This window comes from Diadema antillarum, unplaced genomic scaffold, assembly GCF_040938485.1.
Source record: "Diadema antillarum isolate AM-2024a unplaced genomic scaffold, OU_Dant_1.0 seq00000459_RagTag, whole genome shotgun sequence".
NCBI lineage: Eukaryota > Metazoa > Echinodermata > Echinoidea > Diadematoida > Diadematidae > Diadema > Diadema antillarum.
Genome location: NW_027271430.1, coordinates 1,220,685 through 1,247,732, shown reverse-complemented (window position 1 = coordinate 1,247,732; position 27,048 = coordinate 1,220,685). Strand labels below are relative to the sequence as shown.

Here is a 27,048-nt window from a genome sequence, read left to right as displayed (position 1 = left end):
GTTACTACTACTGTAACTAGAGTATGCTTCATGCGTTTTGTAAGGGATATTGATCAAAATCCGTCTACGCTGAAAAACAAAATATCACGTTCGTAGTCATACTTACAGTAGGCGTTTATAAACTCATTGTTTGTGGCTAATCACAATTGTCAAAAAAATGATGCTTAGCTTGTACTGATATATTTACAAAAATGAATATACAACGTATGATATTTTTCGTTGTTTTTTTTTTTTTTTTACTTTTCATTCAAATCAGGGAAATTATTATGTCTTCTCAGTGGCTTTGGATGTAATTCAATCAACCACGTATATAGATGGGGGAAATGCCTTTCTTGATATTTTCTGTGGTTCATAAAAAAACAAGATGACGGGTGCGTCGTCATCGCGAATTTCGTTGTAACATCGTTTCGCACCTCGTATAAAATGGTGCGGAATCTATAATCCTACACTAAAGACAAAATTTTTATGTTAGAGACTATAAATGTGGAAACTTCACACAGCCAGTTGATTATACCAGGGAAAGATGTAGGATCGTGGTTTGTGTTCTTATGTAAGAAGCACAATATATTCATCCACAAACCGTTCAGATTGAGCAAAATAGAGTACTGTCATCTAAAATATAAAGAATATCATAAAATATCTTTATTATATGCTACACTTCTATGTACCACATCTCGGGCACATCATCTCTGTAATATCATTCTACAGTATTTTGGCAGAAAAATAAGTGTGGATATTTATAAATCAAATCAATCTAGTCGGTACATCCAAACATCTCTAGTTTGAAAGCGGGAAAATCCGTGTAGGAGTGGACGTAGAAGTGAAAGAAGCGAGCCGCCAGGAATCCCTGTAAGTCATGTGTGGTGACGCTGCTCACACTCGTGATGTCGAAAACCTGAAGCAAAGAAGACACAGATGAAAAACATTAAATATAATATCTGTCATGTAAATCTATGACCACAATGGTTGATGTTTCAAATTCTTTCGATTTAAACTGTTCTAGTTTATTCATTTATTTTGATGTTGTTGTTGTTGTTGCTGTTGCTGTTGCAAGATCAGTTTGGCGTTTTGCCTTGATGACCTGTTTTCTACCATCTCATCCATCTAATAAATTAAGCTTTGGTGCCATTCGTTCTTGTTTGTCGATGTCATCAAGACACTTTTTAACTCTGATACATCTGAAATAAAATTCTTGTAGCCTTATATTGCTTTCCTTCGCGCTCTCTGCTAATTACTTCGAAAAGAGCGACGTTTGATGTACGTAATGCTACGCTCTCATCTACCTTGGCGGATTGACCAAATGCATATTTACATTATATACAGCGCATTTTGGCGCATCATTATTTATGCAGACTCAAATCTCTATCATTGATAAAGGATGCATTATATCTTGTTCAAAATGTACACCTTGTAGTTAGCCTATTATCGGTATCATACGTAGGCCCAGTATACTCTCCACATTTCATTGCATGTACTATTCATTAACATTGCATATGACAATGATAAAAAAACTTCGTTTTTTTCGTATTAAAGAGACAATATTGCGATGATGGTAACTACTTTTAAGGTGAAGGAATCAAAACTTAGCTACAGTAACGACTACCGGTACGTCAAAACCGAATGGAGCTTACAACGCATACCTTGGGTGAAGGAAATAAGATATTTCATTAGGGTCTTATAAATTGTGATTCCCGTTCAAAAAGCGATATAAAAAAGAGAAATTACAAATCCTTTTTCCTGGACTGCCAAAGACTGAAACGTACCGTGGCCTCCGTGCTGCCTGGGTCCGTGAAGAGTTCGACGTCGTGATCAGTGTCGAGACGGTAGCCCATAGTGAATGACGTCACACCGGTCCATGCCTCAGTACCACTTATATAGATGCCTTTGGTCTTCAGCTATGTAGAGGAAAATATTTGAATGCAACTTTTCGAATATGGTTTGAGATCCCCTCATCAAAAGAGAGAGAGAGAGAGAGAGAGAGAGATAGAGAAAAGCATAAAGGCATATGCTTGCTTTTTTAAAAATAAAAATACACACTTTACTAAAATGGGAATAAATACAGGTATGCTTGTATGTAATATGTATGTATGTTTTATATGTTCGTATGTATGTATGTATGTATGTATGCATGTATGTATATGTACGTATGTATACATACTCTAATAGAAATATGTCTTGCATCATCACGCAGAAAAATTGTGGTTTGGTGGTCAAGCAGTTGCAATTTTCAGTCATTATGTACCGAGTTCCAATCCCACGATTTTTTTTTAAAAAGCATGATATCCTTTACACAAGTGCAAGAGCGGATGCCTTGCGAAGGTGGGATAATTACTGTGGCAGGTGATGGCAGGGCCGAATCGCTTGGTTTGCAGCGTTATCACTAAAATAACAATAATAATAATAATAATAATAATAATAATAATGATAATAATAATAATAATAATAATAACAATAATAATGATAATGATAATAATAATAATAGGTCATATTATAATAAAAAGTAAATAAGGAATAACAAAATAAAAAAACGAATAAAACATTATGCAATCAAATTCCATTCATCACACCGAATTTTGTATATACCCATAAAATATCTACTAGTTTTCTATACTTGACAAAGGTGTAGGCTTGAAATCGATTATGCATGAAAGTGGCACTTAGGCTCTGCTTATCTTAAGATAAACTCTCGTTTCTTGTTTGTGCCTTGTGCCAACATCCCTTCCCAAAATGATCTTCGCTAACCTTTGAGACAGTTTTCACACTTCCCAGATCGACGTCGAGCTGGAAGTCGAGTTGCACTCCCTTGTTTGTGAAGTTCGAGATGGAAAGACCTGCCGATTCGTCGAGAGGGTAGAACCAGCTTCCGTAATCGTCGCTAGCATCGTTGTTATGCATGAGCGTTCCCGTCATCATAGTCGTTTTGTTCAGGTTAAATGGAAGTTCGCAGCCTGGGAGAATCACGAAAAATAGGGCAATATTCAAAATATATTGACTTGCCTATAAACGGTGACATAGACTGTTACTACTGTAGTTGATAATGCCCGGGCAAGGATCACATTGCATCATTCGAACACGAGCGCCATAATAATGGTCCAATGACCTGTACGTAAGGGCACTACAATTTATTAGCCCTCAGAAACCATATTTAAGTTTTAGTTGCATTACTGGTGTTTATACAGTCAAGTACAGTTTCGATGCAGACATCGTTGGATGAGAAGACTACAATTGTCATAATGATACGTAAAGAGAATTACACAAAATTTCATTTTGCATGAGAAGTACACATCTTATTTTGACTTAATTGCTTTCGACATAATGATATGTTAATGATTCCCCTGCTTTCTGAAAGAGGTAAGTCAATTGTTCTGTCATTATACTCGGGTGATTAAAATAATCATGTTGGATTCTGTTTACATTTTCTATATTCTGTGCGACATCACAAACGGTTGTAGTTTTCTCATCCAGCGATGGCGGTATCAAAACTTTAGATACATATAACTTTCGAACGGACTTTCCAATTGTCCTAAAAATTCACGTTAAAGGTATAGGGCCTACCTATGACATATGCTTTTGCGAATATACAGAATGTTCTAACATCAGGATTTGAAATGCTGCTTATACCATGTAGGCTTATACAAAGTCAAATACCTGTAAAGTAAACGGATTGAGTGCCATTCCCGCCACAAGGCTCGTTGTTTACGCCACAGGTTTCTGTGCATAGCGAGTAGTCCACGATCTGATTGGCCATTGAATTCCCGCATGCGCACTGGCCGAGCAAACTGTTGAGTCCCATGTAGCGATAGCCGGCCTCCCTGCAGGACGATGCGCACATGTCTGAGTCCAGAGCCATGGGCGAGGTGGTAAGGTCGCTGACGTCACTGCTGCCGTAGCATCCGATGTATTTGTCTTGCTCTAACATTCATTGAGTACAGAATGGATAAACAGAACATGTACATCGTTGGAGCATATTAGTTCATAATTCTACAAATTACATTCACGTATGACTGGAACATCGGGGTTAGCACGAGAGCGGGGGGGGGGGGGGGAGGTATAGCCCCAAGTATCCTATACTATAATACTCGAAGTTGTTGTTGTTGTCGCGGCCTTATGTATTTCCTGTTTTATTTCGGCGTTGCTGGTTTCTCTATCTCCTCCCGAGCCGTCGGCTCCGGGCAGTTGCGACCGGTGCCGTCGGCCGCAGGAGAGTATCCTACATCGAATGGCGCGGGTTTCGTCCCCTCTCCGCCTCCGTGTCGACGTCGAGGACGAAAAAGAAAAAATAATTAGCTAGATGCATAATGCATTTTTGTGCGTGACGAAAGAGCCGAGTGTTTCAATATTCACGGAACCTGCGCTGGCCTCCTGCTTTCTCGATCTTCCATCTTTTAGCTTGCAGAGACACTGGGGGATACTAAAGATGATGGTGCAGCGAAATCTCTGACATCTTCCGGCGGACGCGCACGCACACACACAATGTACCCACAGAACTCTACACTACACTGTGTGTATATAGTTCTGTGATGTACCTTTGCCTCCGCCTGTTACGTGTACTGAATGTATTGACGATAGTTACACGAATCTGTGTGTGCGTGATATGGACTACAAGGGCATTTACGTACAGTTCGCCATTATTGGCGTCCCCAAATGAAAACAACGAACGTTGGCTATGTAATTGTATTTTGCACAACTGCAGAATACTATATGCAGCTCAGGTACGTCATTTAGTTTGCTCGCCGTTTGCTCTCAAGTCCGGTGTCATTGTACGCAGACTGTTTAGGACGCGGCTAAATATATTTGCCGATCGTACCCTTACATATCAGATTACACGCGCAGCTGTGTCCATTCGTTTACTGCAGAGCTGCCGTAATCATACATATTCATAAGATGAGCGGACGTAGAGGAAAACCTCGCTTTGCCGACCGCCTATTTTTAAAATTGCAAGTGGAAATAGAATGTGTGGTTCTATGGTCTATCAAACCAAGTTTTGGTGACAAAAAAAGAGGGAGCAATGAAGACGAATGCAGTGATGTATATATTCTTCTTTCTTCCATAACATGGGAAAAATATTAAAGAAAAAAAATACGAGGTCGTGAGAACCTACTCACACGGGTGCCTATTAAACCTGATGACTATGATCTCCCCCTCCCCAAATAATAACAATGATGATAATAATAATAATAATAATAATAATAATAATGATAAGGATAATGATAATAATGATATAATAATAACAATAATAGGAGCAATAATTGTAGGCCTAATATTAATTATGATAATGTACAATCTGAAGCAGATGTAGTTCTATATTAATATGATATATCAAGCCAAGTTTTGGTGATTAAAAACAAAAAGGAGGGAGCAAAATTATGAAGATATATCTTATTTTTCTCTCATAACGTGGGGAAAAGAAACATGAAAAAAAAAAACCACAAAACAAACCGAGGCCTTGAGACCAGCCGTGGATTCCCGCGGGTGCCCGCGTGGATGCAAGAGCAGGGGGTAATCAAAGTCATAGTGTTAATATCTTCCCGTTTCGACGGGAACAACCTGTGGGCAGAACTTTCCGGGAATCTCATTTGCGTTTTTGGTAATTTTTCCCTGAATGTTTTTGTTTTTTGCCCTGCGGAGGTGGAAATGTGTGTGTGCGTGAGGGGGGGGGGAGGGGTGAGGGGCAACAAGACAACTGTTGGACTTCAACGGGTGCAAATAACCCCTCGAAACTCAAGTTCTATAATAAAAGCAAGTAGTGGCGGGAATGATCCCTACCAATGGACCGGATCGCCTGGCATATACTACAAAAATGTATTATAAAATTTCTGGGAAGGGTGGTCATTTAGAAGACAGCACAATTAACGAAAGAATGAGAAGACTTTTCTTTTTATTTCTTCAATAAAAATGTGCAAAATCGTATTATGAGAAAAAAAATTAAACCCCTCAGACCCGTGGATTTCCACGGGTGCTGCTAGTCCTATACTATAATACTCGAAGTTGTTGTTGTTGTCGCGGCCTTATGTATTTCCTGTTTTATTTCGGCGTTGCTGGTTTCTCTATCTCCTCCCGAGCCGTCGGCTCCGGGCAGCTGCGACCGGTGCCGTCGGCCGCAGGAGAGTATCCTACATCGAATGGCGCGGGTTTCGTCCCCTCTCCGCCTCCGTGTCGACGTCGAGGACGAAAAAGAAAAATTAATTAGCTACATGCATAATGCATTTTTGTGCGTGACGAAAGAGCCGAGCGTTTCAATATTCACCGAACCTGCGCTGGCCTCCTGCTTTCTCGATCTTCCATCTTTTAGCTTGCAGAGACACTGGGGGATACTAAAGATGATGGTGCAGCGAAATCTCTGACATCTTCCGGCGGACGCGCGCGCACACACACAATGTACCTCGCAGAACTCTATACACACTCTACACTGTGTGTATATAGTTCTGTGATGTACCTTTGCCTCCGCCTGTTACGTGTACTGAATGTATTGACGATGGTTACACGAATCTGTGTGTGCGTGATATGTACTACAAGGGCATTTACGTACAGTTCGCCATTATTGAATGAAAACAACAAACGTTTGTTATGTAATTGTATTTTGCACAACTGCAGAATACTATAAATGCAGTTCAGGTACGTCATTTAGTTTGCTCGCCGTTTGTTCTCAAGTCCGATGTCATTGTACGCAGACTGTTTAGGACGCGGCTAAATATATTTGCCGATCGTACCCTTACATATCAGATTACACGCGCAGCTGTGTCTATTCGTTTACTGCAGAGCTGCTGTAATCATACATATTCATAAGATGAGCGGACGTAGAGGAAAACCTCGCTTTGCCGACCGCCTATTTTTAAAATTGCAAGTGGAAATAGAATGTGTGGTTCTATGGTCTATCAAACCAAGTTTTGGTGACAAAAAAGAGGGAGCAAATGAAGACGAATGCAGTGATGTATATATTCTTCTTTCTTCCATAACATGGGAAAAATATTAAAGAAAAAAATACGAGGTCGTGAGAACCAACTCACACGGGTGCCTATTAAACCTGATGACTATGATCTCCCCCTCCCCAAATAACAATGATGATGATAATAATAATAATAATAATAATAATAATAATAATAATAATAATGATAAGGATAATGATAATAATGATATAATAATAACAATAATAGGAGCAATAATTGTAGGCCTAATATTAATTATGATAATGTACAATCTGAAGCAGATGTAGTTCTATATTAATATGATACATCAAGCCAAGTTTTGGTGATTAAAAACAAAAAGGAGGGAGCAAAATTATGAAGACGAAAATATCTTATTTTTCTCTCATAACGTGGGGAAAAGAAACATGACAAAAAAACCACAAAACAAACCGAGGCCTTGAGACCAGCCGTGGATTCCCGCGGGTGCCCGCGTGGATGCAAGAGCAGGGGGTAATCAAAGTCATAGTGTTAATATCTTCCCGTTTCGACGGGAACAACCTGTGGGCAGAACTTTCGGGGAATCTCATTTGCGTTTTTGGTAATTTTTCCCTGAGTGTTTTTGTTTTTTGCCCTGCGGAGGTGGAAATGTGTGTGTGCGTGGGGGGGGGGGGGGGGAGGGGTGAGGGGCAACAAGACAACTGTTGGACTTCAACGGGTGCGAATAACCCCTCGAAACTCAAGTTCTATAATAAAAGCAAGTAGTGGCGGGAATGATCCCTACCAATGGACCGGATCGCCTGGCAGAGAATACTACAAAAATGTATTATAAAATTTCTGGGAAGGGTGGTCATTTAGAAGCCAGCACAATAACGAAAGAATGAGAAGACTTTTCTTTTTATTTCTTCAATAAAAATGTGCAAAATCGTATTATGAGAAAAAAAATAAAACCCCTCAGACCCGTGGATTTCCACGGGTGCTGCTAGTTCCTTATATATTTCACATGTACAATAAAAAGGGCCATATACGATGATTACAAGGATAGAACATTGACATTTAGGTTTTTGAGTGATGCAGTTACCATGGTAGATGACCTTTTTTTTTCCTCAGTATGATTTAATGTTTTGTTTTTCGAGGATACAAAGCATATCATCAGTCCTTTCTTAATTTTGTTTTGTTTTGTTTTGTTTTTGGTTTTTGGCTGTTGTTGTTGTTGTTGTTTGTTTTTTGTTTGTTTGTTTTTTTGTTTGTTTTTTTGCTTTAAAGAGATAATGAGAGAGATTCAGTTTTGACCGGATGATAATGTATACTGTATAGGACAACAGTTGTCCTGATGATTGCGTTGAAATAATTCAAGCTATAGCGACAAAATCAATTTGCGTGTATGGAAATTGTTCATCCTTTCGGTGTTGTAGATTCCCAGATTCGGAGCATAACTTTATAATTATTGTTTACTAACCTTTTTTGCATTGCACTCGAATCATATAGTCTTCGCACGAGTGGTTGTCTGGGGTCGGAGTCAGTCGCCACGTCATGATCACCGTCGACTGGTTGACGGTCACCAAGTCGACGAGCTCGACGGTGGCGTTGGCACACTGCACCGTCGTGTTCAAGTAGAGCGGCGAGCCGGTGGACGCCACCGTCGTGGTGTAGGATGCCGTGGTGCCGTGGTTCGTAGGGGCGGAGGTGGTGGGATGGGTGACCGGGGGCTGGTAGGGCTCGAGGTAGACGAGGGTCCCGTTCGGCGCCACGCCGTACAAGGCACATCCGTACTGTTCAACCTCCCTCGTAAGGTTTGATGTCACAGTCTCGTACTCAGTTATGTTGACGGTGAGGTTGAAGTAAATGATTTGCTCCTCCTGCCAGATAATGAATTGAAGATCAGTATCAAAATCACCTTTACACTTTTATATATTGCTTTTATAGTTTTCCACTAGAATTTTAAAACGCCAAGCAACTTTCATCACCCCTGAGAGTTCTTTGACAATGATGTTCATTATAATTTGAATAGAACTATAATGTTATAATTCTAACACGCAAAAAACTGCACGCTACATAAAGATCCTGCTTGAAGGATCTTCTACCATTTTGCGCATGATGTCCAAGGCATTGCAATGTACATTCGGAATAGTCATTTAGACATGGACCCCATACTTTTATCAGGCAGGTGCAAAGTGATACTACTCTCCCAAAAGCGAGTTTTATAGTTGCCCCCAAAAGCTTACAACTTGGTTTGAAGCACTCATTGTCACCCAGTGCAGAAAGATCAATGTCACCCACCATAGTACAATTGAGTCCTTCTGAAAGTGTACACGGAATAGCAAGAGTGTCCCCTGTCTTGTCGTATCGCACGCCGTCGGTCGTGCGGCACTCGATGTCGACGGGGTTGTCGCATATCCAAGGCTGCGCCGCTTGGAAGGCGCTCAGACTCTCGTCATCGGCGCCGTCCCCGACGGGTGAATCACCACTGTACCATTCCGTCCACGAGGTCGTGTCTGTACAGGAAGAAATGAAATCCTAACTGCGTAAGTATGCCATCTGGCCCGCTACCGGGTCCATTAGTAAGTTAGAAGAACGTGAAAGCATAAATCGACATAGATATCGCTACTGAAAAGGCAAAGCGAAATGTTAGCAATTAGGTAAGCTAGTGAATTATATTATTGAAATCGGGTGATCAAATTAGATGTTTGAAACAGATGAACTCTTGTAATTCTCTATTCATATTATTCTTAACATTTCTAAGAATAATAGTCTTTCGTTCAACAGTTAAAAAAAAAATCACGATTTTAAGGTCATGAATTATTGTAACATTCGGGTAAGAATTATGATCAGTTCAGCTCATAAAAATATTTCTTGGTATGATTCATGCAACAATTTTGTTTCTCGTCTTGCTTTGCCTGTTCTGTTTTTAAGGATTAGACAAAAAGTTATGACACACATCATCCTGTGTCATACACGGTGTCCTACAGCGATGGGAATATTAGGCCTACTTCTGTGACGTATACTAATCGTTGTCTTGTTACGTTGTGTAAAGAGGAGACCACAGTGATAGCAGTAGTTACCGTATACTGCAGTCTGGAACACTGAGATGTATCCATCTCCGCCACACATTAGACCGCCGCCGTAATCATTCCCGCCTGCGCACTCGATGCTACAACTGGCTTCATCTTCGAATTCGAGCGCGAGGCCGCCCAGGGTGTTATGGCACAGACAGTATGACCCGTTGTGCAGCGACGCGTAGGTGTACCCCATGAGCGCGCACTCGTCCAAGCACTCGTTGACCGTGATGCCCGGATACGGAGTGGTCGTGGTCGCTTCCTGGGTCGTCATACCCTCCGTGGTCGTCGGCGCATGAGTCGTTGGGGGCATGGTCGTGGTTCTGGCAGTAGTGAACCCTTAGTAGAATAGTAAAAACATCCTTCGATCAAATTCATTTGCTAAGAAATTTTGGAAAGTGTCAATTCGTCAAGATTGCGTGTGCCGTATGTGTGTTTATATATTGTGAGACGATGGGCAGTGGCTTTTTAGTTATTGAGATCTCTAAATCAATCAATTAGTCTCGTTTCATATGAAAAATTTTGTCAAACACTCTAATGTTGTGTTATGTCCTAAATGTTATTGTCATGCGCATATTATTATTATTATTATTATAAGTAGTAGTAGTAGTAGTAGTAGTAGTATCATTATCATCATCATCATCATCATCATTAATAAACGTCCTAGTATGGGACAGATTTGATGAATGAATGAATGAATGAATGAATAAATAAATAAATAAATGAACAGTGCATTCCATAAAATCGTTACTCCAGAACATATATACTTAGAATAAGAAATATGACGAGAGCTGTTATACCAATCACATATCATAAAGACATCTTTTTCATTTTTCTGGTCTCTTACTCGATGTATTGTTGCCCTCCGTCATGTTCGATCCGGCAGACGAGTTGCCCGCTGTCACTCCTCCTGCAAGAGTAAGCAAAGGTATATTGATAGAATACAATGTACCATCTTTGGTAAATAGTTACTATGAGAACACGTCACTGCACTACAGTACATCTTGACAACTTGATAAATTCAAACATAAAAGATATGAAATATAAAAACACATGCCGTGTAACAACACATCTTAGATTTTTTCTTCTTCTCTCATGCGAGACACATAAATATGGTAAAGATATAAACAGATAGTTTGTAAATAGGTAAGACTACTTGCATGCAGACTGCTTAAATTGGTTTGAAATGAATATTTAATTGTTTTCCATTTTAGTGATATGTCTGCAATGATTTCATGTAAACGACGTAAACAGGTAAGACTACTTGCATGCAGGCTGCTTAAATTGCTTTCAAATGAATATCTAATTGTTCTCCATTTTAGTGATATGTCTGCAATGATTTCATGTAAACGACGTATTTTCCGCTTTGTATTGGTTAGAAAATATTCAGAAGACTTGTGTGCATGTCGATGTAAAACGTGTGTTGCCATGGCAACTTTTCATCGTGACTTTGCAATCTGATATTTTGACTAAAGTCACTGTTTCGTGAAGAAGTGTTAATCTGCATCATCCAATAACTTTCATGTTTTTCTCAGTTTTGATTTTACAACAACAAAACATTATGTTGGTTTAATCTTACTTCATTCATAAGAAGCAACTTGAGGGTGGTATTTTTGTATGTTTTTTAAGGATAATTGGGAAACTAGCTGAGGAAAGTGATGTTTCTTCTAAACCATGCCGACGTCTAGACGAATGCCCAATTATCTAAAATGCATATTTTTTTAAGCATCATGTTCTAACGTTTCACACTTATCTGAAATTTGTCATACCCTACACATCGTATATAACTATGAGTAAAAGTAACGTTAACTCGGTGTCGATGGTACAGAATAGCTGTCGAACAGTACAAGTAGGTTGTGACGTCATGAACGAACCAGCCGCTGTTGTTGTTTTTTCCGTTGTCGTAGTCTGCTGCGTGGTCGTCAGTTTTTGCGTTGTTGTCATCGCGGAATCCGTTGTCGTGGGACTTTCGGTGGTCGGGGACTGTGGCTCGATTACGACGACACTGTTTAGCGGTAACCCTCTGTAACACCCTCGGTAGTTAGTTCCTTGAGTTATAATGACGATGGAATGTACACGTTACTCAAGGTGGAAAAAATCTACTTAACAAAATAGGAGTGAGCCAATATATGTGACCTCTTTGTACGTTTCTGAATTCTGATCAAAGAAGTATATACGAACTTTTTAGTCATTAGGCCAAATCCTATTCCCAGTCATGACAGCGGTGCGCATAGATGTTGGAAACATACATATGGGTTTGTCGCTTTCTTTAGAACTGCTGTTTCTTCAAACTCTAATACTTTCCAAGATTAGGCCCATATTCATCGCTATTATTACTGGAGCAGGTTTTCAACATACTTGTTAAAGATAATCCTTTTATATAGAGAACCTCATGATTTATTATATACCTCTGGAGGAAGTCAGAAACGAGGTTTCTCATTTGAACTTCATACAAAGATGAAACGAACAGTGAAGTTTAAGATTTTGAGGAAACTTCTACCAAAGTGTTTTGAATTCACTCTTTTTAACTTTATTTGCAGATGTCAGACAACCTTATATTACCTGTAGCGTAGATTGACACGTAGCCACTCCCGCCACACGTCTGACTGGCGTCACCGGGACAGTCTGTACTGCAGTCCCATGATGCACCTTCGGCGTCTGTGTGTGTCGTCATCATGTTGCGCGCGCATCGGCAACTCGAATCCTTAACACCTGTTGGTCGTCGGTTTAATGTTTACAGAAGTTTAGAAAAATAGGAAGAAAAAAAAAAGAAGAAGAAAAGAATCTAGACTTCTTACGTTAACGTGACTATAAACTATACAGAGCAATCAAGGCAATTTTACAGCAAAATAATATAGACGGGATGGAAGCCGATCGAGATTAAAGGGATGGTACAGTATTGATGGAGATCAAAATTGGGCTTTTGACTTTTTGCGAGATACCAAGAAAACACTTATGATATAGTACAGAGCATGCCATTCTAAGAGGAATTCAAAGTTTATTTGATGAAAATCGGTTTAGGAATGACTGAAACATCCAAAAACAAAGTAAAACAAAGCGATCGTAATAAAGTGTGGGTCCCACACTTTATTAGAATTGCTCTTTTTTGGATATCTCAGCCATCTTAAAACCAATTTTCATCAAATAAATGTTGAATTCCTCATAGAGTTACATGGTCTTTCATATTTCATAAGAGGTTTCTCATTATCTCACCAAAAAAATGTTAAAAACCTGAAATTAGATCTCAACCAAAACTGTACGATCCCTTTAAAGAACATGTACAATTTTCTTGTTAGCATTAAATTGACACTTCTTTCAATAAATTGGCATAAACTCATACTTCTTTTAATGAATTAGTATAAATTTTAAACCATTCCGATTGGTGATTGATCACATTAAACAGATTATCAGTAGATTCTTATGATTGTTATTCCATCGGGATTCGAACCCGAGACCTCCGGATTGCTAGCCCAGTGCTCTACCGACTGAGCTTTATAAAGCCCTAGTTCAGTGTTCGTCCCATAAACCCTATATTCTCAATGCTCGAATGGTCAGAAGCTATAGCAGTGTGTTTGTGTGTGACACACACGCACACACTTGAACCTGGCATAAACCCGATATAGCTCAGTCGGTAGAGCACCGGGCTAGCAATCCGGAGGTCTCGGGTTCGAATCCCGATGGAATCCCATTTTCTTTGCTCAATTTTCCACTAATAAATAATATTCATTTCTGGTCAGTTTTTCTGTTTGCGTTTGTTACTTAATTTTTTGTGAAATATAATTTCCACAAAAAGGCGCATAAATTCTGTTAGCGAAATAGCTCCGCGATGATGATGAGTTCATGTATTTTGTATTATCATATCATATTTCATTGTTCTACATTAAGTAATTTCATCTCTGCTTACCGTCAGTGATAATGATTTGATCTCTTAAAATGAATCTTAGGTTCACAATGAAATGACAGTTGTTCTAATCTCACACCTGTTTTGATCATAGTATGTAAATTTCATTCCCACTATCTGGCTCACAGCTACTCAATCCTCAAGTGAAACATTTGTGGTGGATCATGATATAAACAAATATATATATATACTACGGGCATTATATGAAGTCTCTCACCAGCAAATCGGTAACCATAGTAACTGCAGTGCTGGATGCACATATCCACCGTCATGTCGCTCTCGTCGAGGACTTCAACAGCGCCGTGGTCGTTCTTGAAATCGTTGTGCTTCAGGCAGTTGATGTGTGGATAGACTGGCGGGGGAAAGCAGATCGACAATCGACAGAACAATGACAACTTAATGAATATAACTTGATGCCAAAAAACTTGTCTATGATGCGCGGCATAAATGGTCGGTGGAGTGTTGGATATTTGCATCGTTATCATCATTCAATATTGTTTCTCATGTTTTAATGCTTGTAATTCTAGTCTCAAATTAAAGAATGCAAAAGAGAAATTTAAATCTAAGTTCTTATCCATATTAACTCTCGAATGAATAACAGCGGTAATGAAATGTATACAGCAGTCGTGCATAAAACAAATACGACGTTCTTGTTAACAAATGTTAATAGATCATCACAAAATAAAAATGAATCTGGGCATGAAAAGTGGTCTTTTTGGCGGACGATATTATGATTATGCAAAATTAATGTATGCCTTAAGCTTGTTACTGTTAGCAAGTGTAAAAACGATACCCAGACAAGTTTAAGTTCCATATTTCCTTGCATATTTTCTGACACAGAAATACTCTAACGGTTGAAGGAGAATGCTATGTGTGGGGAGTGCGAGCAGTCCATCATATACTGAAAAAAAAACAACTCTGAAGGCAAATTTAATATCTTAGGTAGATTTCATATTATTATGAAGTATTGAATACTCGGTCAAGACCAGTTTTTCATGTTTTCATTAACTACACTATTCTATACTTTTTGAATTTGAAATCGATTATACTTCCGTTTGAAGTGAATTATCAGGACCTCTTATGAACCGTTAAATTCCACTACTTTATGATGACATAAATGTGAGTATACATCTTGTCAAAACTGATATAAAAATGACAATGAAATTGATGAATGGAATCTACAAAAGATAGGATGAACTTTAAATCATGAACTGTCGGATCATACCGGTACAAGGTGTTGAGCAGTCGTTCACTCCCGTGTTCGGGTTCTCACAGTCCTTCCCGCCTGCCACGACGCGGGGATTCGTACAATTCCGGTAGCGCGTCCGACGACAGCTGTCGCTGCACTCCGACCATTCGCCCCATTCCGTAAATCCACCGTCAACAGGGGCGAGTGCTGTTTGTTTGTTTTTAGTTAAGAAGAAGAAATTGATGAATGTGCTTGATAAGTGTATAAGCGCTGCATTGTTTGCTCCAAACTTTCAACGAGATATCACTATTACTGGCGCTGTTGCCATGTAAAATCATACAATCAAACAATGCATGCACTGCAGCTGAAAGTTTGATAGTTGGAAACCAAAACGCCGTCTTTTTTTCTTTTCGTGCTCCTTCTTTGTCATTGCTACCGCCATTGTTGTTTTCTTCTTCTTTGTGATCATTTTTCTAATTTTTCATTTACATTCTCCTCTTCTCTGTTACCCCATAATTTTTTCTCTAAATATCATGACTGGAATGAAATCATATCATAACATAAAACTTCTGGAGTGCCAATGAGGTACAAGCCTTTCTTATAGCCTGAATTCAAACACGCATGCATGCACATCAACACATCCACACACGCACACACGCATACACACGCAACAGGATAAGTATTCTTAGAGACTCTCAATCAACTTTTTTTTCCCTTTTTTTTTCGTTCCTCTGACGTCGGGAATCCGTGTGTTGAATATCATTTACATTTTGTTGAGGCCAAAACCTGTTGATCTAGATAAGATCTGCTAAATAATGGCAATATCCAACACATTTCTTTCGTAAACTTAAATGAATAGACAGCGCATCCCACCTAAGAGTTCAGAACATTTTTTTGACATAAAATATTAGATATTGTCGCAATGCTGATTTGTATGTGATTTCACACAATATGTGAGTTCATGAAGAATTACGGCAAAATGCAGAGACAAAAATGAAATCAAGTCAAGGCCAAAGCTTACAGTCACAGAATGGTCCCATTAGTCCCTCGGGGCACTTGCACGTGAAGCCGTTTGGGACGCACTCCTCGATACACAGGTTGCCCGAATTACAGGGGTCGCCTTCACACGGATGCTGCGCTCCCTGTCAATGAATAAAATGAAATAGAATAAAATGAAATGAAATGAAATAAAATAAAATAAAATAAAACAAAATAAAATAAAATGAAATAAAATGAAATAAGATAAAACAAAATATGATAAAAGATAAACGCAATATTTTGCCTAGAGACATTTTGATAATGATGATATTCATAATTTGATATTGCATGACAGCGACAGCAATGAAAACAATGACGATAGTTTGATCACACAAATCATTTTATTTTTCTTATCATCAGTAAAAGAAAAGCAAAAATAGTGATGATGATAATGACAATAATAATGATTTTAATAATAATGATAATAATAATGTTTCAATAACAATGATACACGTGGGGGTGAAAAAAGGACTACTACATAAGTGTGGTTTGTTTGTTAGTTCATTTTCCATCTGAGAAGATGGCTGGATAGCCCATATTCAGCTACGTTAAGCAGGTCTTCCATGGGCATGATGGGGTCCAGTTGGATGTGAGTTGGGACCATTTCGCCGGGTTAAACGCCCTGCTCTTTGCGGCGAATGAATGAAGCGGGATCTTTTACGTACATGAGTTGTTACTTTTCCACACACGGGACCTCCATTTTAAGTCCTACCAGAGGGACAAAGTGTTTTGCCTCTTGCTAGAGGGGACGGTATGCTTACACACAACATTGCTCAGTCCAGACTCGGGTTCGAATCCGGGCCGCGTGATCGTGAGTCAGACGCGCTACCGACTGAGCCAACTCAGAGTGAAGCACTCTTTCTGTGCATAAATTCAGTTGCCTGTATAGACTCAGTTGCATTTTATTTTCCTACAAATTTTCAACTACGACGTCAAAAATGTGGTCCCTTTTTTTAAATGATTGCATAATCATTTAATCCTACGTCAAAACTAAACGTTTTGCAGCGTTGGTAACATTTTGCTCGAAATGAGAACAAAATATATCGCCAGTAGGTATGAAGAGAAATTTTCTCTTAGAATACAGCGTTTCAAGAACATAATTCTCATTTTCATATGATTAAGTTTCTTACGAGTTGACATGATTAATTTCGTTATGAATGTATCAGTTGCGATTTGTTTTTCGTTAGTGTATTTCATTACTTGTTCCGATAAGTTATTGCAATTAATTTTCCTATGTGGTTGTATAGTTCATGTTGGTTATGTAACAGCGCCATGAATGATCATCATTGTTTATGAACTTTAGCGCTTTATAAGAGGCCACTTATTTTGTTACTACTATCATTGTTATTATTATTATTATTATTATTATTATTATTATTATTATTATTATTGTCATTATTGTTATTATCATTATTATTATCATTATTATTGTTATTATTGTCATTATTATTATTATCATCATTATTGTTATTATTATTATCATCAGCAGCAGCATTTACTCAAAATATTCCCCCATCCTATCTACAGCTCCTCTCCCTGAGACTCAATTTCTGGCACACGGCATTCATATTGGACAGTTTTGTTAAACCGGACACATTAAGGACACGTCGTCAAGAACACTGCAATATATGGCATTAAATGAATCGAGAATAACATCATCTCAAACTATATAAGTCGTTGAATAAGAGCATGCAGCTACAACACATTTCATATTAGAGTGACAGATTACCACATAATCAACAGTGCGAGAGCTACTCTTTCGAAGGAGAGATTTTATTCCTAGTTATATTGAAGTGTATACTCACGTCATCGCGAGCTTTATTTAAAAATGAGGCATATCGACAACAATTTGAGAGTCAAACCAATAAAGATCAACTTGGCCGATTGAATTATTCATTTATATCGTCATTACTCTATATCCACACCAGTTCAATCCCCCCAAACAGCAACAATAACAAACACACAATCCAAAAACCCAGAATCATCTTCAATTTGCCTCACAATTATGCAGGCACATCTTTCAATAGACAGAATGACTTAAGAGCCATACAGAGAAAACCGAAACATGCAATATTTCTGTACCCTACGATATTGATATAATATGAAAGTGAATAATAAATCCTATGATATTTGAAGCACTGTCAAAACTTGAGGTGAATAATATCTACTTCACGTCTTGGCAGGGCTGAAAATATTATGATTATGATTTGTATATCGTCGATATATCGCCAATCAATATTGAATAACAGGTCTTTGAAGTATATATTTGTAACTAAGGTTTCAGAAACTTGAACTCAACAAAATGACTTACAAGAACAAGCCATAGAGGAGACTAATCCAATGTTTTTATACCCACAAATTCAATCATATTTGAAGCCTTATCAAAACGAATTGTGCAGATCGCCGATATATTCCCCATTAGTTTGTAATTACAGGTATTCGATTTTTTTTAAGCTATATATTATTATGCGTGTTTATCTGTGTGTGTGTCCCTGCGCCTGTGTGTGAAAGATAACGGCCATTCAATAGACCTCATAGACCTGATCAACGCAGTTCAGCACTAGAAAGATTTGATTTCAAACACGGATACTGATCATGGTATATTTAACACTGGACATAAGCATTCCAGGGGATATTTTGAAAGGAATGACAACGTCTCCATGTTTTGGTAATGGAAACGATATATTATACTTAACATACTTTGATGGTTGAGATACAATACTGAACTGTTCAAGATGTAATATAAGTTACATGATAACTGTCATCGCTGCATGTTCTATATAGCGAATATTGAAATATGTTTCTTTTTTCTTAACAGGATGCACACTCATGTCTCAATGAAGCATGAAGTTATGCCACTCCATAACTTTAAAGCTTTATTCAAAATGATATCGCTGCTTCGGAAAAACTCTTACTTTTTCAAGTGTAACTTTTAAATTGAGGAGATATCAGCAATGCTATAGTTAAGTTTTAGTCATGTATCAAAGGTCCCCTTTCACGTACTAGTATACACGGGACTCTACGTGTTCGGTCTGGATCGATCCTCTGCTCTGTGAAGACAGCGAGAATCAATAGAAGCAGAGATATTGATCGTCGGAAACAATGACAAGATTTGGATCTAAATGCGTCAAAATCGATTTTTTTTTCCCCTCGCACCCATAGATTCCCCTCCTTTTCTCCTTTGCTTTCAACATCACCTTTTCCTTAACCTTTGCATGGATAAAGACTAAAACATCGCTTACTAAATATTCAAAACATGAACAACATTTTCTTCAGTTACTAACATGCTATAAGATAAACAAACGTGGATTATAAACCTATTACATTTGTATTTTTTTAATGAACCTATTTTGGGGATAGTAAGCCTATATACATACCGAAAGTTATCATCTTTTAAGAAGTAAAACTTTCTTGCTAGATATCTTACCACATTTGGGTTAACTCCATCTGCGTAAGTGTATCCATATTTCGTTTCTAGATTGAGCAAAGCCGACACATTGTGCAGATTGCATGTTGTGTTGACCTCATTGAACTCGTACGAATTGCAATTTGGATTTTCCAGACACCGCATCCCGCAAGCAAGGCGAGTCGACTCCACGAACTCGGCGATGGGCGTACCAGCGATGCCACAGTCTTCGAACCTAGCGAGCTCCATGAAAGCGGATCGTCTGGTAGGACCGCGGCTGAAGTCGCCGTTGACCACGGACGCAGCAAAGATGACCAGAGAAATCACCAGGGGAATGGAAAAGATGTAGTTGGTGATAAAGTCACCCCTCTGAGCTGTCTTATTATCACTGCTCCGAGGCGCCCTAACTTTTCCTTGTTTCTTGGTCGCCATCTTGCTCGGGTGTATAAAAGGCTGGCAACACGTTAAGCTACGTCTCCGATTCTTTGTCCGTCTTCTCGTAAATAGATGATTATCGATTGCCACTTTAAACACAGACAGATGTAGAGCAAAGTTGTACAATAAATTCTGACGTCATATCGTCGGTGGTCGGAAAAGAGCGCCCCCTTACGAAGAGAGGATCATAGTTATAATCTGAATAATAATTATGTTGTCACAACATACATGTTTATGCGTATATTGATTATAATACACGCATATATATATTTTTTTTTCAGCAAATGAATTATACCCACTAAATCTGGACTCTTTTGTTTCCACCATATGCAAGTTTTAAGTTTTATTCACTTTAACATCTCTTTGTTTTTCATATTTTTCCAATTCTCGAACGTACAATATTATGTCCGATGCAAAATAAACTTCCAAATCTTTACTATTTTCTTGGACTAAATTTCTAAATAAAAATAGGCCCTCGTTCAGGAATTATATTTTATTTATCTAACCAATTTTTTTTTCTTGTATTCCCTTTGTTGATTCTAAGTGCACTTACTTTTGATCTTCGTCGGAAATACACAACCTATTTATATAATTCACATCTTAAGAAAGCAAGAATTATGCCAAACTAATTCTGAACATTATAAGTGCCAAGATTTCTATAAACGACCAATGGTGACAAAGTATCTCCTTTGCCTTTATACTCCTCTATAAAGGTGTTTAAAAAAAAACGTGGTCAGGCAACCTCATTCATGACGCAGGTGCTTATATTTCTGTAGAACCTACTACAGATGACATGTATATATAGATGAGATTTCAAAGCCCAAAATCTATCACTTTATACAAAAATTAACATTTTCAGAGTCACAGGCCTTTTGAATGTCAGCTGCAATCAGATAATCATTATCTTGATGAACAGAATTATGAAACATTATCTTTAATCAATCTCACAGCCTCTTTAATGTCCTCATCTTGAATACAAATTGATTAGTGTATAGATAATGTCTTATAATACCTCTTTTATTCGGGTGTATGATGTTCGTATATGCTCCGATTAAGGTTTGTTAATTAATCAAGTAATAATGAAATGGGGTTAGTTATTCCGAAGGTTCGTTATTCCGCAACACACAAATTCGAAATTTCTTGATGATAATTAATTCGATAATGAAAAAGGGTTCGTTAGTCGGGACATTTTGTTAATCCTCAAGTGAAATAAGGTTCATTATTCCGAAGGTTCGTTAATCGACGAAAATGAGGGCCGTTATTCTGAAGATTAAACGTTAGGCCCTATTATTACTTGAGGCTGAAATAAGGTTCGTTACTCCGAGAGGTTAGTCGTTAATCCGAAAATGAAAAGGAGGTGCGTTCTATATAGCGAACTTTCGGAATTACATCCCCTCTTTGATTTCTACACCACCATTTTTTTTTCTTGATCCTCTAACATTTAACGAAAATAATGTTTAACCAGAAGCCATTACGTAGTTTTTTTTCCCCACCTCGAAACACAATGTCTTTTTTTTTATAATCTCCTTACAATCATTTGTGTCTAGCGTGGAATCTACGACAAAACTGAGTATATCCTACCCATTAAAGTGACTGTACAATACTGGTTGAGGTGAGGATTCAGCTTGCCGACGTTTTGCGCCGATATTTAGAAACAACTCTATGAGATGTTAAAGAGCATTTAATTCTAAGGGGAAACAAACGTTTATTTGATGAAAATCGGTTTTGAAATGACTGATAAGTAAATCAGGGTAAAACAAAGAGATCCTAATAAAAGTCGTGGCCTGTCAATTTTATTATAGGATCGCTTTTTTGGATATCTCTGCCATTTCAAGGCCAATTTTGAATCCTTCTTGAATTTACATGCTCTATAAGAGGTCTTTTATTATTTCACAAAACAAACAAAGTTAAAAACCTGAATCCTCACATCAACCAGTACAGTCCCTTTAACAACAACTTATGTGAGCAGGTCCCTCTCCAACTATTACCCCCTTCAGCCCTTCCCCGCCCGTCCATTAATGCCTATAACTCGATCAAAAGAAGAGCAACCTTCTTAAGCAATATCTTATAGAATCACTAAAGATTAGATCACACATGACCCCCCCCCCCCCCACAAACACACACACACCCAGGCCTTATAGTACAAGCAAGATTTATGCCGCCTGTAGAATACCAGAAAGAAGACAAAAAAAGATAAAGAAAAAAAAAAGAAGCTAGGCACTTCCGGGGCAAAATAAATTGGGGTCCTAAAGTGATGACACCTTTTGTATTCCTTTGTATGGTGCACAAAAAGTGTGTGTGTGTGTGGGGGGGGGGGGAGCCCCCCCCCCCCCCCCCGTTCGGCCATGCAAAAAGGAGCATAATAGATAATCCTAGGACGTTTAGGATATTATTTAGGACGTATAGTATACTAGTACTGCGTGTAGAAACCACAAATCTGTTAAAAGGTTTTGCTTTCTAAAAGACAGCGTTTTTATAGCAACTGTTACTTCTTTACCAAATTAAGATACAGTCAGTAGACTCCCTACGAAACCAATATTCTCCGTTCGTATAATTATTACAGGTAGTATACCAACAATAATAAATGATGAAGGATGCACTGGACGTGGAAAGGTAAATAAAACTTGTAGGCTATGCGGGGATGTCTACCGGTAATAAATATTCATTAGAATGTACAACGACTGTATTATGTACGGGTGAAGATAATAGAGGCATCGTTCGGTGCGCCCGCTCGCTCGCCTTCTTGAACTTCGCCGAACTCTGTGGAGCCCTCGCTCGGTTGTGCAGCGGCAGCGCGTGGGATAATTTATGCTGATGGACTGCTACAAGATCTCCACTGCGGTTGCATTTTTCCTATCGTTGGCCCTGTGTCTCTATGTCATCTATCACTTTTTGAGACTCATCTTGAGCTTCATATAGACAGAGGTAAGAAAACGTTTGAAGTTAATTTCAGAGTGAACCCTCGGATTGTTCTCTACGCAGTCCCACGTGTGAGATGTTATGATGTGCCGATTGAGATTCGTGTTTACGCTCCGGTGTGTGTGTGGCTCAGTTCAGTACACTGCACTGTTGAACTGGCCAGTGCAGTGCAGTGTGTTGTGATCAAATTGAGATAAAGAGCAAAAACCACTCTCCGTGTGCAAAGAGTGTAAAATCTCGGGCAGCGGAGTGTGCTTTCGTCAGGCAAAATCGTGGCACAGGTGCCTTTGAACTTGTGTAGGAGCAATCCCTGTTGCAGCTTTTGACAGGAAGCTATACGCTTAAGATACTGAGATTTTACTGCAAATTTATCCACCGCATATTTTACAACGTAGATTCCATGATGTCTAACTTGGCTGAAACTACTAGAGGTAGTATAGTCTAGAGACTGCACATGTATGTCAAAAGACGTGACTTGAATAATCAATCACAATGACCTCCAAACAGTCCAATGTCACAAATAAGCACATTTTATTCAGTGTGGACTCAAGCTGACTCATTTATAATCAAGGATTCTAATTTCTATCATGGTTACATATTTGACGTTTAAACTTGTCATCCGCTATTTCTCTCGTTTTATTTCATTCTTGAATTTATTGCATTTATAGAAAACTAGATTTCTAGTTCTCCAGATTGCTTGGCAAGTTTCTCCAAGGCTTAATCAATCGACACATTTTGATAACATCGGTATAACACTACATTTTGTATTTTCCTAGAGAAAGATTTGTATAAATTACAAAGTATACTTATGAAGTAGGCACCAGACCCAGTCCCGTATTCTGTATGATGATTTCCACATATTTTGATAGGCTAGGCAGATGGCAGCATGCTTGTCAGGCCACACTGGGTCTTTGTTTTCGAATCCTGGTGTATGAATTTGAGTGTACCAGATATGTATAAGGCCAAGTTGACTTTACTAACTACAGTAAAATTAGACTAAAATATTGTAGAAATTCATTCAAATTGGACTTCAACATGAAAGATTTAAATGTGATTTTAAAGTTTTACACAACCACATATAACTGAATTTGCTGAGCTAGGTGATAATGTCATCAACTCGCATTCTACAGTTTTGTAATATCAGTTTGGACACATGATTTGAATATAAAAACCAAGTTTTTGTTATCTTTAACTGTCACCCTTTCTTTTTAGATACGTGTAGTCATCATCCCTAAGTTTCAGCCTTGTAGATAGTCATAGTGACTGTAATTATGCGACATTCATGCTTGTTTGTTTTGTGTGGAATGTCTTGTTTTTTACATTTTCTCAGAGGAAGGATTGTTAGCATGATCTGCTGTATGTATAATGTGCATACCTAGGGCACCATACAATGTACAACATACATTGCGAAAGACATAGGGAGTTGATTCCTCAATTTAAAGGCATTACCGGTATTCATACATTTGCAGATGAAACAAAACTTGCAGCTTTACTGCGTCAAAATGATTCTTAATCCATTGAGGACGAGTCCCGAGTATACTCGGGCGGACCGTGTGTCTATGGGAATATGCGTGTTGTAGCAAAATCAGCCCATCCTCAACGGGTTAAATGTGAGTTACGGATAGAAACAACGACACATGTGAAAATGTTAATCAGTATGATATCAATGTTAATTGTTGAATATTACAAAATGTGAACAATAGTTCAATAAAATTGTTTCTAGACTAAACCAGAACTGTTGAGAGAAATAGTGACATCTCTGTATATTTTAGGCGTTATTGCACCATTTTTATGTGGTAGGATGTTTTGTGATACAATTGACCTACACATATCAGGGCTCCACACTAACTTTTATTTTTGGTGGCCCAAAGGCAAACATCCGACTTTTTTTTGTGGCCCGATCAGGCCATCAAATTCTTCATTTCTGAAATTTTGGTGGCCCGACGTGCGTTCTTGGTGGCCCTGGGCCACCGGGCCACCGTTAGTGTCAAGCCCTGCATATGTATGTATGCATCAAGTGTGAATGTAAGAAGAAGCATACTGAATAATACCTTGCTTTCATTTTCATTTAAGAAGCATCTAGGTAGCCTCTCTTTGTAATTTCAGTCACACGATATCAAATGCTAGGGCAACTGAGAACACAATTCGTGAAGTGCAAGCTCCTCCAAGTTCTAGTTAATTAAAATGGATGAAGGAAAATCAAAACAGACAGAGCAGTCAAAATTGCATTATACTTTGTCATGTAAGGTAAGAAAACTATGGAGATTTGTGATAATGTTTCACAAAACACTGATTATATTTTGGTCAAACCCATTATGCAAATTAGATGACATAATGAGATTGGTACCTCACAGATCCCTCATTGACCTGTACTCAAGTCTTTACTGTATAAATTCCTCTTTTTATCTTCTTTTTTTCTTACTGAAAGTCTAAGAAAAATACATTTCTATCCTTCAAGTTGAATCTGACCCCATTTTATCAAAAGATATAATCAATCATAAATTTCCTTACCATACAGGCTGCCATAAACTTATGATAGAAATCAACTATATAATCAATTATAACTCTTCATAAAGCAGTGCCTAGAAATGTGAACTGTTCAGGGGGAGTGGGTTGATGATGGTGCAATGTCAACTGTTTATTGAATCTTATGCCAAGTCTAGGCTCGACACCAACTTTTTTTTTTTTCTTGGGGGCTGATTCGGGCCATCAAATTCATCAAAGTTCATTTTTTTGGTGGTTGGAAAGAATAAAACAAAAAATATCTTTAAAAATTCACAATTTGATAAAACATTAAAATGATACAATAGACCATTGTATCAATGAGAAAATTTGCAGGTGTAATTAAGGGCCCTTCAAATACCAAGTTCTGTGACTAGGATGCAAGGAAGAAAAACAAATAATGAAGTGATCTGATAAAACATTCAAACAATTATAAGCTAATATTGTAATTGTGTGAAAATTGGCAAGTATTTTCAAGGGCTTCAGATACCATATAATCTCACTAAGTTCTCAAAGTTATTATGAATTGAGGCATAGATATGAATAAAATGAATAAGAATGGATAATTTGACAAAACTCTAAAATAATACAATAAACCATTATTTTTGTAAAAATTAATGTCACCATTGTCACAAATGTACACACTAGTAGTTATGTACACGTACATGTATGATGTACTGTATGCCTGGCTGTTTTAATGTGTATGTACACAGGTGGACCAGATTAATGGAGAACATTCTATGTGGTATAGATATAGTACATACAGGCTGACCAGATCAGTGGAGAATTTTCTAGGTGGTATACAATGTAACTACACAGTACATGCATGTAAGAATAAATGCATTATAACTCACTCAATCTAGAATGATTTCACCCTTTCCAGAATTTTCTGGGAAGTGCTTACATATTTGGCTGAGTGAGGCACTGTCCCTGTAGCCCAATGTGATTGGTAGTTATTCTTGGTAATGATGTTTTGCACATAGTTAGGCAGTGAGTCATCCAGGTTTCCTGGAACTTGGACTGGCTAGTAGGTTGGAGAGAGTTATAGAATGTGCTAGAAGGGGTGAATAGATAGTATATAAGCTAGAGAAATTCTGCAGTAGGCAGAGTACCCAACACCTCTGCTCTGAGAGTTACGTCACTTCTGGCTCTGAAGCGACTTGTTATAGTCAGTCCTGCGTTACCTGCTGACCTGTTATGTTTGCGGAGATAAGGCCTGGGAGACATTTTGCCTGCAGATAATTAATTTGCCTTCATTGGGTATAGACACCATTTTTGTGTCAATGGACATTGCTACGGAAAAGCTGTGACGGGCTGGATTCCTAGCTGGACAATATTAAGTGAATCATCATTCAACGCATCAACTGGACGTGGTCGTCACAACATTTGGACTCTGCACGTTTCGCCGTGGACGTATATCGTGGATTTTACCCCAGATCTATACCGTGGACTATCGTAACCTGTGCCTCTGGAGTTACGTCAGAGGAATCATTCATCGGTGCATCGCGGATCATTCGTTTGTGCATCGAGCATCGTATTTGGACATTTCCAGGGATATTGCGTGTAATGCGTACGTAAGTGATTCCATTACTGACTTATATTTGTTTCTATTGATCATTATTGTACTGATGTGAAACCGATTACCAGTCTGTACCTACAATATCACTGTTAATAAACCGCCTGAACATCAGTTGATTGTT

At 38.3% G+C, this 27,048-nt stretch overlaps 2 protein-coding genes and 1 non-coding gene across 3 annotated transcripts in view; 2 read left to right on the top strand and 1 right to left on the bottom strand.

Annotated features, from left to right (window-relative positions):
• Positions 1 to 754: 754 nt before the first annotated feature.
• On the bottom strand, positions 755 to 19,924 carry LOC139733002 (uncharacterized). Its single transcript, XM_071643841.1, has 14 exons — positions 19,514 to 19,924; positions 16,070 to 16,190; positions 15,085 to 15,255; positions 14,077 to 14,211; positions 12,521 to 12,670; positions 11,833 to 12,006; positions 10,806 to 10,868; positions 9,965 to 10,297; positions 9,183 to 9,397; positions 8,362 to 8,761; positions 3,649 to 3,912; positions 2,743 to 2,948; positions 1,764 to 1,895; positions 755 to 895 (listed from the first exon to the last, which is right to left on the bottom strand). Exons 1-14 carry the CDS (start codon positions 19,922 to 19,924, stop codon positions 755 to 757), a joined length of 2,916 nt encoding a protein of 971 aa, XP_071499942.1.
• Positions 13,575 to 13,644, top strand: Trnaa-agc (transfer RNA alanine (anticodon AGC)). The gene has a single exon. It is a non-coding gene; the product is annotated as a tRNA-Ala (tRNA).
• A 2,822-nt stretch (positions 19,925 to 22,746) lies between the features above and the next one.
• Positions 22,747 to 27,048, top strand: part of LOC139733001 (neurochondrin-like) — a 32,751-nt gene continuing 28,449 nt past the window's right edge. The window contains exon 1 of the mRNA XM_071643840.1: positions 22,747 to 22,852. The gene's annotated coding sequence lies outside the window, so the exon portion shown is untranslated. The remainder of the gene's footprint in view (positions 22,853 to 27,048) is intronic.